Below are 15,614 nucleotides of genomic sequence, written 5' to 3' on the forward strand. Positions count from 1 at the left end.
CATTTTCAGAAAGTTCATCGTGATTGAGTAGGATTCATAAAGACATTCCTCTGGGTTACATTTCAGCATTAAGTCTGCTGCAGACAATATTCCACATCTTCAGCAATGAACTCATGGAAGAGAGCACAGCAGGGCTGAAATGGAAAAGCCAGGCATGAGAAAGAGCACAAGAGAGATGGAGGGGGTTGGGGAGCAAAGTTAAGGATCTAGATATCACGAAAGGAACAGTAAACACTTCCTGCATTGCTCCCTACAGAAACAGAGTTTCACACACTGTATTTTGCTGTAGTTTTACTGTAGAATTGAGGAACCAAAGACTTTAACTTTTTTTTTTTTTATCTATGTATTTTTTGTTTTGTTTTTGCTAAATCCATGTGTAACATAAAACAATACATAAACACACACACACACACACACACACACACACACAAATGCAATGCAATGTGATGCACCATACAGGGACTTTTGGAAGGTGCTTTTTAATTAAAATGTAAATTATATAAATTATACTTTATATAAACTATATGGTAATTCTTTTTAGGTCCAAAAACTAACCTTTTTATACAGTAAACAGTGTTTTCTGTAGCACATTTTCGTTATTTTTGATTTTCACTATTAATTATATAAATTATACATTATACATTTTTTACAATATTTTACAGTAAAAGTACATGCATCCTTTCCATTAAATCTAAATCCGAAATAATTGTCCACCAAAGTAACTTACAGCTAACCAATAAACATTGTTTATTGCAGCATTTTTGCATTACTGACTTTCCCAACTTTTTCTTGAGTGCATTGAACAAACAACTCCCTGATCGCTTCCATACAAAAACAAAAGTGATAAAACAGAGAGAAAGAGCGAGTGTGCGCTTGTATCCAGGCTACAAAGGAAGTAAACTGCAAAACAAGGCAGTGAGCAACAATTCAGACCTTTTTCGAAAGGTTTGCCCTCATGAGTTTCACATGACTCCACTTTACCCTGCTCCTCTTTTTGTCTTTCGCTTTCTTTCACTACACAAAGCGGACTTGAGCGTTATCTAGTTATCTCTCGCACTCAAAATTGCTGTACAGTTATACAGTTAGCTGTGACCTTTCTTGCTCAGTGCATTGCTCTCTCTCTCTCCCTCCTTCTTCTCTCCGGCACAGAGGCATCCTGTGTGTTCTGGACTGAATGGCATGCAAATGGAGTGGGTGTTTGGGAGGCCTTTCATCTTGCCCTGAGAGAGTGAGTAAGAGAGAGAGAGAAGAAGAAAAAAGAAAAAGAGACAGTCATCTTTTATCCATTTGAGTGAGAACAGTTGTCCCAGCAGTTAGGCGGTGAGAAAAAGCAGGGTGGAGGTTGCCCTGTAGAGTTTGACATCTGGCGGACACGCTGTGTTCATTCAAGTCACAGGCTCATTTGCCCCTGTGAACAGCAGGGACAAAGCAGCCCACTCACACAACACCGTGAATACAATAAAACCTTCATTTAATGAATAAAAACTGATGGGAGTGCACAAAAAAGCCTGTATACTACAGTACATGCAACCTCGGGCCATGCTTAAAGGGATAAAACTGGTCCTTTAAAACAGAGTTGCTAGTTTTGTAATTACTGACTTGTGCCGTGTGGTGGATATGTTTGCGGTTTCACAAACTAGAACCTCCTGAAAGCGCCTGAGGCCTTAAGTAAATTATTCCCCCGCTGTGTCTTGTGACTTGATCCATATCTGATTTGGGCTCCTCGAAGAACAAAGGAAAGGGGAAGTTTTCCATCAGGACGTGCAGTTCCCTCTTCTGGGAAGATATCAACTTCACAGGAGCCATTAGTTTGACCAATAATACATTTGAAATTGAAGTGTAAATACTTTAGGGGATTGCAACAGTGTAGGGACTGGCTTTTTTGTGTAAAGCAGTCATCGCCTCACACACACACACACACACACACACAGACACACACACAGAGGCCCAGCGTGTCAGAGGCCCAGGCTGGAGACGTCGGCACTGGCTGAGACATCTGGAATGGCATCCTTCCTTAAAGTAAAAAGCATTGTGTTCTTGCTTCAAAACACCAGAGTGAGTGCATTTCAAGTGTAAAGCACTGCATAAAACATTTTTATATAAATAAATAAAATAAATCAATTAATAATACTTTTTTGAATCAGAAGAGATTTGTATTTGAACTTTAAATTTCATGCATTTTCTAAGCCTGAAAAACAAATCTATAAACGTGTATATAAAAAAACTAATATATAAACAAAGTAAAACGGTAAACCAGTGGTTCTCAACCATGGGTCTGAGGTCCACTATGGGGCCTCGAGTTCATGTAAAGTTATTTAAAATAAGAGAGAGCAAAAACAATAACAGAAGCTTTAAAAAAAGGACCTACAAACAAACAAGATATTTCTGACTGTATGTTATATCACCCCCCTCAACAACTGTTGGTTTCCTTTGAAGAAACAGGGTTTCCACAGTGTTGGATAACCTGTTCATATGAGGAAGCCTAAAAAGTTTGGAAAAGTTATGTAAAATAATAAAATAGTATAATTCCATGGACATTTAATACATTTTATAAATATACATTTTTCTAGAATATTTTATTAGATAGAAATGTTTAGTAACACCATTTGTTTAAATTAGTATCAAGTAATTCACGAACAACTGGAAAAGTCATGGGTCTCTTGAATATTGTTGTGGACAATGAAGAGCCTTACAGTCTAAAAGGATGAGAACCACTGCTGTAAACAGACTACAAGAAAAACAGGGGGAAAACAAGTTATCTGCCGCCCTCTGCTGTTATTAATTACTTACTGCAGCAGCACACAACACACAGGCCACGAATGGAATACGAGGAATAATGCAGTAGATGCATACAGTTTATGATCATTTAAAATGGCTTGAAAACAAACACTGTGAACCAAAAAAAGTAGCAAACAACAGTAAGCTACGGAATCTTCATGACGTTTTCACACGCGATTCATAAAAATAAAAATGGACATTTTACATTATTAATCCAATTTTGTGCATTGGCAATAGGGATAGTAAAGTGTCCATTAAGAGCATACCTGCACACTCTTACCTTCTACATATTTGACATACTTCTTTTTAGAAACTATGTAGTAGGCCAATTCAGTTACTCAGTGTCCACAATTGAATGCTTCTTGCACTGATTTGATCTCAACAATAAAACCAGTTTTTATATCAGTGCAGATACGTACATTATAAAGGAGTAATACACATTTTTCCCCCACTGCCAGCAAAAATATCATCTATTCAAATTAAACTGACACTAGCACATTCCCCCCCCCCCCCCAAAAAGAACTGCATTTTTCCATCTTTTTTTCCTGATGGATAGTGTTTCAGAAGGCAACATACCATCACACACACTACTGTACCTAAAATAAATCTATCAGAACATTTCTGTTTCTCTCTTTCACACACATTTTACATGTGCAACATTTATAACAGCCTCTTTCTTGTAACTGTACTGTTCACACACGCTCAGATATGGATGTAAATTCATGTCACTAAAACTGGTATCATGTCCTTTCCTTTCCTTGTTCTTCATCTTTTTCCTTTCCTCTACCATTCACTTTCATTTCTTAATTCCTCTCCACTTTACTTTCCCTCTTATTCGTCTTCCTTCTCTTCCCTTTCCCATTTGTTCCTAGTTTTTTTTCCTTTTTGCTTTCCCTTTTTCTTTCCCTCTTCATTCCCATTTCCTTCCCTTTCCCTCTTCTTTTTCCTTTCTATTCCTTTTCCCCTTTTCCTCTTCATTTTCTTTTCCCATTTCCTCTTCTTGTTCCTCTTTTTCCTCTTTCATATTTCCTCGTCTCTTTTCCTTTCCCTTCACTTCAATATTTCCTCTTTTTGGTCCTCTTCCCTTCCAAATCTCTTCTCCTCTTTTTTCTTTTCTCATTTCTTCTGTCATTCTTTTTTCTTTCTCCCTTCCTTTTCAAATGTCTTCTCCTCTTTCTCATCGCTCTTCCTTATTTCCTTCTCATTTCCTCCCTAATGTACCTCAGACACGGCATATATAAGATTTTGTTAATAATTTTGTATGTCAAAAAGCACAATCTCTTTTTATAGTCTGATGCAACAGACTATTTCATCACATATTCACACAGTTGTATGATAATCTAGTATTAGCAACATACTCTCGCACAGCTCATCTTTCAAACTCAGATGAAGTGATGTGCGTTACCTGCGATGAGATGCGGCAGATACTGTACGCTTTATGTTCTGACATGGTTGATTATACATGCTTTATTATGCATGTATGCGTGTGCACCTGTCAGCATTTTGTAGTTTTCCCACAGGTGAGATGTGTTAAAATGCTTTTTCAGTGGTCAGCATTGATCCCATCTTGTCAATATGAGGTCACAAGCTGGTACTGGATGTATTTAGAGGAAAGATAAAACAACGGGAAAAATAAAATCACATATGGGAATCATCCCTTTGGATGTTATGTGAATGTGTGAATGAATGTGTGTTTTAGATCAAACCACCAGAGGTTCCTGTCAAAATGAGTTTGATGGATTTTTACTGGGTTATCCAGTGAATTTTACACACAGCTGTCCATCATTCGTCATTTTGAGAGACAGCTAATAGAGAAGGATTCTGACCAATCAGCAGTCAGCTTGGTAACATTTAAAGAGACAGTTTACCACAAAATGACAATTCTGTCAACATTTGTTCACCCTCTTTTGTTCCAATCCCATTTCTACCAGTTTCTTTCTTTTGAGGAATAAAAACAAATTTAGATTTTTATTTTAACATAATACAAGTCGATAGATGTGGACCGAAGATTTCAAGCCATAAAAAAGACTCTAAAAGATTACAATTTCAGTCTGTTTCTAACAAAGTTATCATATGGCTTTAGAAGACTTATAGTGACGAATTACAAGAAGTACTTTTATGATTTTGAAGAATTTCTATTTTTTTTTTTAGGTGAAGTATGCTTTTAAATGTTTAATTATATTCCTTACTTCAAATCACACTTTCTCATTATTTAGTATTGTCGTCTTTTGCTTTCTTCTTTTATATTCCCTTCTTCAGACAAAAAATAACAACAATAATAATTATATATTTTGATAGGCTGCAAAAGTAAATGTTTTGGTTATCTTTGAGTACACCTTTCAGTTTAGACTGGTTGCTGTCCAACAGGCTTTAATAGTATTCAATAATACAGATGCTTTTTTTTTTTTTTTTTATCTATTTGCCACCAGAAAGTTACTCAGAAATGCAGACAACCATTGTGGTTTTCGAACAGAAAGATGCAAAATAAAAGTGTCTCACAAAAACAACGACACATTCTTCAACACTCTGAAGCATCGAGGCAGCCCGGTCTGTGGTCGCAAGTCAACATTTAGGCTGTTGAACTTTCTCAGGTTGCCTTTATGGAAACAAATGATCGCGAAAGCATACCCACAATCTTTAGCTGCAGATTTTCATCAGACAGGTTTAGTGTACAAGTCAGTTTGTTCTGATGCGTTTAAGGGTACTTGATAGAAATACTGTGTGTGTGAGAGTTTCTGTGAATCACTGAATCTTGTCTATTTGATCACAACCCATCTTTAACACCCTGTTTTGATCAGTCAAGGAAAGGGAGGAGCAACTATTTGCAGGGCTTTGCAACCTCTTAAAGTTCTGCCTCCTCTCTCCCTTTGTCGTACCCTCTTATCTCCGATAAGGACAGTGTTTTAGTCTTCATCTTCAATGAAACTGTTCTTAGGTGTGGTTTGCGTCGAGCTCCTCACTGCTGCGGTTCATGGTGGAGTCGCTGGAGGGGATGGTTTTGCTAATGCAGTCCAGAGTGTCCACGCTGGTGGAGTGTTTGGACTGAACTTTGCCGATTTCCTCTAGAGCGCTGGCCAAAGAGTCCAGATCACCCCGCTCCTGATGCTGAGCTTCCCATAAACTCAGAATGACAGCGGATGGGCTCGTCTGGCATGCAAAATAACCCAGGTTCCTGTATGGGGAAAAAAGAGGGACAAACTTGGATTAACAGCACTAAATGAAACTGAATAAAAAACAACTAAACAAGGTCTCTCTCTGCAAAGAGAGAGCAGGAACAAATGTTAATACAAGTTTAAATGAACAAAAGTTAATATATTACGAATTAGCATTTGATCAGTACACTTAAAAATATGATATTTATAAATATGATATTTATAATTATAAAAACATTAACATAGATAGATAAACGCTGTAAAAATAGCTGTTGAGTTACCAAAAAGGTGTAAGTCTGTGAATAAGCACAGTGTTCATATTTTTGTATGTTTTTATTTACAATTCTTATTGAGCTAACCCACAAGTCTGGTTATGTAAATTCATATTATTCCGCCGAGACACTGAATTATTATACTCTATTGCAAGGATTCTCGGTCTGCATAACTTTCAATTTAATAATGTTATCCTGTAATGCCTGTATGCCCCAACAACATATCAAAATGGTTAAATTAGTTTATAAAAGCGAGAAGGATATTAAAGAAGTTTTGTTGGAAGAAAATCAACCCATCTTTGAGACATAATTGAATCACAGAAGTGGAAATCACAGTTCTGCAGGTGTGTGTCTTAAAGCAGCAGACATAGCTCATCTTCTGCCCGCACATTTGAATGCAGCTGGGTTTCATCTATGGCAGGAGAACTTCCTGTTGGCCTTGTGCTGACCTCCCAAAGTTATTTTAGAAAACAAAGAGTCACAGCAGCCAATGAGTTAAAAACAGCTTTAAAAAATAACCATCATTAATTTCCAAGCTGGTTATGATAGTCTGCACGGATAAAACTGGTGACCGACCAGCATGATGTTGCTAGTTAAACAGCCTGGTGAGATCACAAAACATGTCATGCTGGTCTTTTCAGCAGGATATTTTACCTCACCATCACCCAGTCCATCACGATATACCGCACAGCGCTGATGGGGTAGATTTTCTGTGGGTATTCAGACTCCAGCAGGGGTCAGTGTTGCGCTACACCAACTCCTGCGCCGCAGCTCACTGAATAATTGCCCTCTGCGCCGTTTAGATGAGCTTGCACATCCTCAGAAGGTAATTGCATAAATCCGCTTAACAAGGACGAGACATTCTCATTACACACTGCCTGGGGCTCTGACCAGCTAGAAAATTCCCCTAAATCCTTCTGTCCGACTCTCCCAGCCTCGTTTCAAAAAACAACTCTGTCGTTTATGCCTGGTGAAAATATTACAAAAGTAAAGCCACATCATGAAAGAAAGTTTTATTCATCCTCCGCTGCAGTGAAGCGAATAAACATGCGTCAGATTTTAAACTCAAGACCTCTTGGACATTTTGATCGGAGGGTCTGTTTTTGTTAAGCGTTTTTAAAATCATCATGGGAAATGGAAGAAAAATGAAAACAGGCAGCTAGTGAATTAAACTGTTGTTAACAATTGCTAGCTGAGTAGAAGACCAAGGATGTTTTTGAGCAGGAATATAGAGAAAGAGCAGACAAAGTAGTTTAATAACAAAAAGATCTGAATGAATGTTCAAACACATTCATGTCACACATGAATGAAATCAAAGCTGTTTGGTAAGGGAGAGTTCACTCAATAATGAAAAGTCAATCCACTTCCAAAAATAATTTACTTCCAAACTATTGTTATTTCTTTTGTGGAACTCACAATTCTAATAAGCTGATCTGACGCTCAAGAAACCAAGACATTTCTTTAAAAGAGAAACGTAGCACATATATATCTATATAAATAGATATAGATATAAATGGCATGAGGGTGAGCAAATAATGACAGAATTTGCATTTTAGGATGAACTGTCATTTTAAGGGTGTTTATATCTTTATCAGTGTATTGTCATAGATGTGAGGTACGTTTTCCTGGAAATGACGGTTGCAGGAAGCATGAGTTCGATCTCATTACCGCTACTGCCTATGGCTCTGCCGAAGGTTAATGTGACCATGTGCTGGAAGAATATGGAGCAAATTAGACGTGTGGGATTCCATATGTTGAGGACCAGTTTTGTTTGTATTTGAGCATGTATGTCACCGTCTGTATGCTTGCTTATGTATGTCTGTTTTTGCATAATTTTCTCACCTGTCTATATGCAGTTTCTGCGCTAAGAGCTGCCAGTCTTTGCCCTTGGCATTCGCTGTGTCGAAGGTGGCGCAGATTCGCTGGCGAATGGACAGGGGGATTTTGAAGGCCCTGGATCCCGTTTGGGAGGTGATGGTACAGTCTGATTGTGTGAAGAATGGCACTGTATCTTTTTCACTCTGGAGGAAAGAAGTATTGCAGTGACGCATTAGAGTTCACAGAGGGGTTAATTTGGGATAAAACAATTGGGAAATGCACATTTCGATTCAATAAAAAATGTTGGGAGTTTATCCGGTTATTGTTTTCAAAATCCAGTTTTCCAGGACCACTTTTGTCAAAGACACCAATAATACCAATGGATCAACACACAGACTTCAGTGATATAAAATTTATTTCATTTTTGATTGATTCAAAATATGATATTTGTATTATAATTAGGGCTGTCAAAATTAAAGTTAACTGTGAGTTTAATGTTTTTTTGGTTTAACACTTTAAAAAAAATTTGCGCAGCATCCATTTTTTCCCCCTGGCATTCTTTGGCTAGCATTAGAGTAAAATATATGAACATGCTATCAAGCAAAATAAGACGCATAAGACAGCTTAAAAGACCTTTTTCACACTCCGTGTGTCATCACATCTGGGTTCGATTAGTAGTGTAAAATCATTTCCGTATGCATTATTGTTGATGGGCTGCAGTATTTTGAAAAAAAAAAATCAATCTAACTTTGTTGAATTTGAAAATAAACATCCATATTTCTATTTCTCTATCTATTTAGCCTTACATGATACCCTACCATGTAGCGAGGTGATTGTCAGTGTTGTCGGTGTCACCACAGTCATGAGATAAATGAGAATACTCAGAATATATATATATATATATATATATATATATATATTACACAGCTCTGTGGAATTCCTGATTCTGATTGGTCAATCGCGGCATTCCGAGGTATGTTAAAACTAACAACACAGGATCATCCGGGTAACTGAAGTCGGTGCTATACTGCCAGCAACAGTTTTTTCTTGGTGAAAGCTTTGCGTTTGTTTAGCTAATAAAATATTAAAACTCAATTCAAAATTGTGTACAATTATTGAATTATGTCATCCTGGTATGGCGGACTCGCGCTCTCGTTTCATACAAACGCAGCTGCTGCCATTTTGCTACGATTGTTTTGTACGCTGTAATGGATTAGAAGATAACTAACAAACTGGTAAGATTTAAGAAGTCTTAGATCTTTTATCGCCATAATTATTTATGTGGTGAAATGCGGTGTAATAAGTGGTATGACAGCACCGTATCCCCTAAATGTCCGTCCAGTTTGAATTTGCCACTTGCTCACAACTGCTGTGTTCACGGAAGCTTTGCATTCAAATATTTCAACTCAAATAATTTTGTGTCTAATTATTTACTTATGTGGCAAGTAGCCGTGTAATAAGCGGGATAATGTACATCCAGCTGGTTGTTATCGCAGAATAACCCACTTCAGAGTGTACATCATCCCTTACATATATATACCTTTTGAATTTAAATTTTAATGTTGTTTTTATTATTGTGCCATGTTTATTATGATTAATCTCCAATTTTTTCTACAATATAATGCTGTTCAATCACTGCACTCAAACCCGGAAGATATGACACAAGGTGTACCATTGTACATCAGGATTTAAAGAGACAGCGCTGCTTTTAAAGTGAAACCTGCTGCAGTCTCATTGATGTAAATCAAAGAACAAAAGAAAAAAAGAAATCACTCACTGCTCTTTGCTGATGAACTTTTGTAGCTTGAATAAAGATTAATCTATATTCAGTTTATAGTTTATGCACAGGCTTCAATTTAAAGTTTATGTGAAGATTGTTTTAAGTTCACTTAAATTAAAAGGTGTTATATTTTTCCAAAGCCTATTAAATGCTAAAAATAATGTTTTTTTAATTATACTGTAATGTTGAATGGCTATAATTAATGGCATAAATTGAGGGAAAATGCATTTAATAGAGTCATCAGTAGCAGTATTGGTATCAATGATACTGGCCTTCATTAATAATAGACTACTTAGTAAAAAGATGCCATTAAACACATATTTAAAATATACAATGTTTATGTTGTTTCTACATTTATTTGGAGATTCACAATATATTCACAATATAAATATATAAATAAATACAAATTCACAATATAAATATATTATATGAATATGTGATTAATTGCAATTAATAACAGAAAAATTGGATTAATTCATAATTTATTTAGGTTTCACCCACTCTGAAAATCTCAGAGGTCCACTATATTAAAAATAAATGGAACATCAATATTCCAAACACAATAAGATATCTTATTCTGTTGCACTGTCAATATTTCAATATTTTGTGTTTTTATTATGTGAGTTTTTATCTTGCATACCTCAGCAATGGTGGTGTAGACCTGTAGGATCTGCTCATGACCTTTGACCTGCCGAACGCTGATCTTACAGGAGAGCTGATTGGCTGCTGGACTGTAGCGCTCCAGAGAAAAGGCACACTGCAGAGGAGACTGGCTACTGCACCACACCTGAGAGAAGGAAAATTCCTGCACCAAAAAAAGGAGGAGGAAAGAGTGAATATTTTTAGCAGGAATCAATAGGAAGTATATGTGCCTTCTCTCCTCCTTATTGTTATTCTGCTGTTGGAGCCGCTGAAGCTAATTTTCTTAGTGTCATGTCACTGACGGCCCTGCCAGAACACAGCCTAGTATGACAAAACAGGGCTTGCTATGGGTATGATTTGGATAAAAATGTGCCTGCGGTCATAAAGCTGTACGAAGAAAGGAATGGTGGGTAAACAGCACTGAATGTGTCATCCAAAAACAGAAACAACTTGACAAAATAATACAAATACTAAAATAGAAGCAAATAGAACAATAGATAAGAGAGTGCTGTTTGTCCATGCTAAACCTGACACTGTGATACTAACGTGTTCTGGATGGTTCCCAGAGCATTGATATGCGGTTGCTAGGATGCTGTTATGGCCCAAGTCAAAATATGCTCTATGTAGGGCATTAAATATGATCTGGGTCCCATTTTCACTGTAAGTCTAAGGGATTTTTTGATTGTTTGGCAAGTGAAACTTGTTTTGAAAAGCATCTGAGCATAGCTTTTTTTTCAACAAGATGCTTGATTTGAGTGTCACGTGCCAAAGTTATAATATTTAGGGTTGGGGGATTTGAAAACCAAGGTTAATATATCACACATTTGTGCAATTTGTCCATTAAAATCATTCCTTAAAACATAAATTTGATTGACACTTTCCTGTAAAACCATACAGGTGGAAAAAGCATCCTTATCTCCAGGAAAAAGACACCGGATTCCGACTACGGCCTCTGGCTAAACTACCTTAAACAGAGCCGTATTAATATTCATACGACCAGTCAAATGAACACCGGAATTTGACATCTCATTAATATTCAACCTCATCTGCATATTAACAAATCTCATGCATATTCATACGAAGCCTGCATCCATATTCATGTGGACACCACCTGGCAGGTGGTGAAAGGTTTGATGCTCCAAAGGAACTGGGGGATGTCCTGGATGGAGACCTGCAGGCTAAAAGAGTTCGCTCTGAAGAGCAGGGTTTTAGGTTCCTCCAGGAGGCGCCCTCCTCGACCCCGTTCCACGGATACCACCTCCTGCGAGGAAGAGTAAATACAGATATAAACATTCATGCATAAACACATCCTGACACATACAATACCCTACACCAGGAACATAACCAACTGATTACTCATGTTTAAATTATTCAGCTGAAAAAAACAGCCCTCCCACGCTACACAACAGCTATTTCCTGGGTATGGCGGCACCTTTAATCTTCATAACCTGAGAAGATGAAGTGGAAAGTGATTAAAAACTTCAATGCGAGGCTGACGTTTCCAACCCCTAGACCAACAAACAGGTCGAAGAAATGCCTGCATTGCATTTTTTATCTACACGAATAGAATTTCAATAACACCCTGGACTTAATATAAAAAAACAAACAAACAAACAAAACTAAATCTGGCAACACAACAACTAATAAATCTAAATGTACAATGCCTTCAATTACCATCTCAGTCGAACATAAAAAAAGTTGTCTACCTTTCCCATGTGCACAAATGCAACATGCAAACAAAATGGCATACAGAACAGGAGCGAGAGACACTGGATGGATAGAATCAGCATTGATGAAAGGCACGGGTGATTTTGTGCTCTTTGCATCTGTTCTGTGGGAATTGTTGACAATGGCACAGTAGCATTAAAAGCATTAGGTCTCTCTTTCTCGCTTTCTCTCTCTCTCTCGGTCACAAAAGACAGGAAAATAGTCTCTTGCTGTGATGGCTGCTGATCGATCCTGGCCTGAATTCATTCGGTTTCCAGGGAGGAATTAATTTGCTGTTTTGTGAAATGCAAACAACGCTGACAACAAAGAGTACAAAAGAAGAAAAAACGGCGGGTGAACGGCTGGATAAACAAAGTGGAAGAGTGCTTTGGTGTGGAGAAATACAATCTTTGACCATTCACTCGTGAGTGTGTCCTTTTTGGGAAGAAGACTTCACAGAACTGAGATCTGTCACACACACACACACACACACACACACACACACAGTTTTTTCTGTGGTGGAGACTTTCCACTGACTTCTATTGTTTTTGTATTGAGCTTATTGAATCGTCTGTACACTTCACCCTCAGGTTTGCATTTTTATTGACACTTTATTCAGGCCATTCTACAAGATACAAGGGCATCCCCTACAGACACAACTGTAAAAAAAAAAACAAAAAAAAACACATTTATTCAGAAAGGAGGCATTAATTGATCAAAAGTGACAGTAAAGACTTTTACACTTACAAAAGATTTCTATTTCAAATAAATTCTGTTCTTTTGAACTTTCTATTGTTCAAAGCTAATAAATACATCTATCAAAAATATTTAAAACATGGAGAAAAACAGTTATTTTAAATCAGAATAATATTTCAGAATACTAAAGTTTTTATCATATTTTTGAATAAATAAATGCAGCCTTGGTGAGCTTGGTGACTTTTTAAAAATCATTCAAACTTACCGACTCCGAACCTTTGAATGGTAAGGTATGTGTAACAAAACATTGGGTTGTTGTTAAATTGTCTACACATTTTCTAGACAATTTAACAACCCAGAAACTTTTTTTTAAAATTCATCACAAAATGTTGGCCTATCCTCAGGTTTTCTATCCATTGCTTCTTTGCAATATTATTAAATATGCACATTTTAATGAAAGCAAAATATGCAGCACAGAGGTAAAAGCTAGCATATTTTCTTTATTTTATATCTATATTTTTTTGTATATTTTATTTGGCAGGATTATTAGAAAATATTTTTGTGTTCCCAGGTTGTCAACCCTGTTACCACGATGAATTACTGCATAAGAGCAAAACAAAAAACCCTAATAATAACAACAACATCATCATGCTTTCAGGTAGTTAACTATTCAAGTTAGAGTTTCCTTTGTATCACTTTATTTTATGTTTTGTAACATTTAACATCTTAAATGGTCAACCCTGTTACAATGATTCTCTATGGTACACAACTGTTAACTGAAAACTCTACATTTGTAGAAGGAAGCACCTTGTAGTTTTACTGCCTCTAACACAGGGCTTGTGACATCTAAACTGTAAAACTTTAAATCCTGGTACCTTTCTGAAGGCATAATAATATCCTACATATATTATAGTTTATTAATTTAGCTTGAGTTCAAACACACGAGACATCAGTACTTTGTGTGTATGTGTGTTTTTGGAGAGAAAAGTAGAGCCACTGATCTAGTTTGTGTATGTTTTGAGGCCACATCTCCGTAACCGAGAAGAAAAGATCCATGTGAAACATTAAATATAGATGACATATTATGCTTTCTTAATAACGTGAAGAGATTGTAAGATCCATGTGTGTGCAGAACAAAGACTTCTCTAAAGGTATGTCCATTCAACTGGACATTACAGAATGTAAATCAATTTTAATTAGCGTGCAGAAAATATTCAGTCACGTAATGAACGCGTGAAGCAAGAGTGGCTCACCGTGTCTTTGTAAATTAAGAAGCTATTCTATAAGTTAGCTGGAGATGTGTGTGTGTGTATGAGAGAGAGAAAGATTGGTCCAGCTGACTTTCAATGGAGCGTAAAACCAGAGTACCTACAGGGCATGACGGCTAGCCATAACATGCTGCCCCATGAATGCAAATGTCCCATAAGCCATGGATTTCCATCTAATGCCTTATGCAGTGTGAAGGGGATATGCATCATGACATTTAAGATACCTACAAAGCCTTGTGAAAGCCGAAAACGCAACCTGTGGAAAGACCAGTTAGGACCAGCATGAATTGGTTTGAATGAACCAGTTGCTTCTTCACTAGTGCATCAGCATCCGAAACACATGTGGTGAGCAATAACAGACACATGTGGTGAGCAATAACAGACAAGTCTTTACACACCTGAAAGGCATGGGGTGTATCATTGACGCAGTACACTCGAATGCTATAGTTGAGGAAGTTGGACTCCATGTTTCCAAACGCAGCCAGTCGGAGTCTCTTCCCTGCCTCCTGTGTGAGGGCCTCTCCCACTAAAGCGTAACACCCTGGCCTCTCCACCAGTAGGTGGCAGCACTGAGTGTCCAACAGGCAGTAACTAGCGGTGCTCTCCTCTTCCACAGTCATGACCTTCTGTCAGAAACACACAAACACAGTCAAAGTCCAACTGTGTCATATGTTAAAGTTTTACATAATATTGATTGCGATTACATTAGTGTTTACTGCTAGGGACAAATGCGGTGATTAATGATGTCAATCTCTTTCAGATGGCAACAGACCTTAGTCAGACCAGACCTTAGACAAGGTAGTGCCATTTTTTATTTTTTGACAGGAATAAAAATGAGGCTGTTAGGGAAATAAGTTCAGTGGGTTCAATGGATTGTACTGTTGTTTAAAAAAATACAGATTGTTCAGTTGACAAAAGTCTTCAAGGAAAAAAAAAACTTTCAGTAGACAAATCACCATAAACAGTTTTGAAAGTTGATCTGGGTCCTTTAGGTGCATTGAGGACTACTATGGTGACCGATGTCATTCACTTTCAGATGGCAAAAGAATGCAATCTACATAATTCTATCAAAAGTTGTATACATTTTAAAACATTTTTAACTATTTAACTGTTTAAATTTTGACTGTTTCTGCATGACAGTGAGTTTAGTGCGAGTGAGTAGAATTTTTTTTCCAGTTTTAAAAAAGTAATAAACATAGCAAAAATCATGAAATGTACTACCTTTGACATAAAAAAATTATAATTTTAAATCAAGGGTCTTCAATCGGGGGTCCACAACCCCTAGGGAGTCCGCAGAGCCAATTAATGTTTGATCACAAATAATTTGTTGTTAAAAAATATTAAAATGTGTAAAATGCATCACAAAGTCTATTTTAAATATAAGCACCCTGAAACGAAAGCAAGAGCACCCTCAGTTGATTCTGTAATGATATAATACTATTGGCAATTCTACTGAAAAGAATTATATATGTATATAATATATATATATATATAATTTGAG

The 15,614-nt window shown here is 36.9% G+C and overlaps 1 protein-coding gene across 2 annotated transcripts in view; it reads right to left on the bottom strand.

Annotated features, from left to right (window-relative positions):
- Positions 1 to 4,749: 4,749 nt before the first annotated feature.
- LOC107563913 (netrin receptor UNC5D-like) overlaps positions 4,750 to 15,614 on the bottom strand; it is a 230,785-nt gene continuing 219,920 nt past the window's right edge. The window contains exons 13-17 of one of the 2 annotated variants that reach the window (XM_016248895.1): positions 14,512 to 14,736; positions 11,554 to 11,703; positions 10,441 to 10,605; positions 8,045 to 8,223; positions 4,750 to 5,950 (exon numbers count right to left, since the gene is read on the bottom strand). In XM_016248895.1, the coding sequence (XP_016104381.1) occupies positions 5,710 to 5,950; positions 8,045 to 8,223; positions 10,441 to 10,605; positions 11,554 to 11,703; positions 14,512 to 14,736 (960 nt within the window). In that variant the 3' untranslated portion in view covers positions 4,750 to 5,709. Of the gene's footprint in view, positions 5,951 to 8,044; positions 8,224 to 10,440; positions 10,606 to 11,553; positions 11,704 to 14,511; positions 14,740 to 15,614 lie in introns of both variants that reach the window. The other variant, XM_016248894.1, reaches the window with a different exon arrangement.

The sequence above is a fragment of the Sinocyclocheilus grahami genome, unplaced genomic scaffold (genome assembly GCF_001515645.1).
Source record: "Sinocyclocheilus grahami isolate Dianchi unplaced genomic scaffold, SAMN03320097.WGS_v1.1 scaffold897.1, whole genome shotgun sequence".
NCBI classification, from domain to species: Eukaryota; Metazoa; Chordata; class Actinopteri; order Cypriniformes; family Cyprinidae; genus Sinocyclocheilus; species Sinocyclocheilus grahami.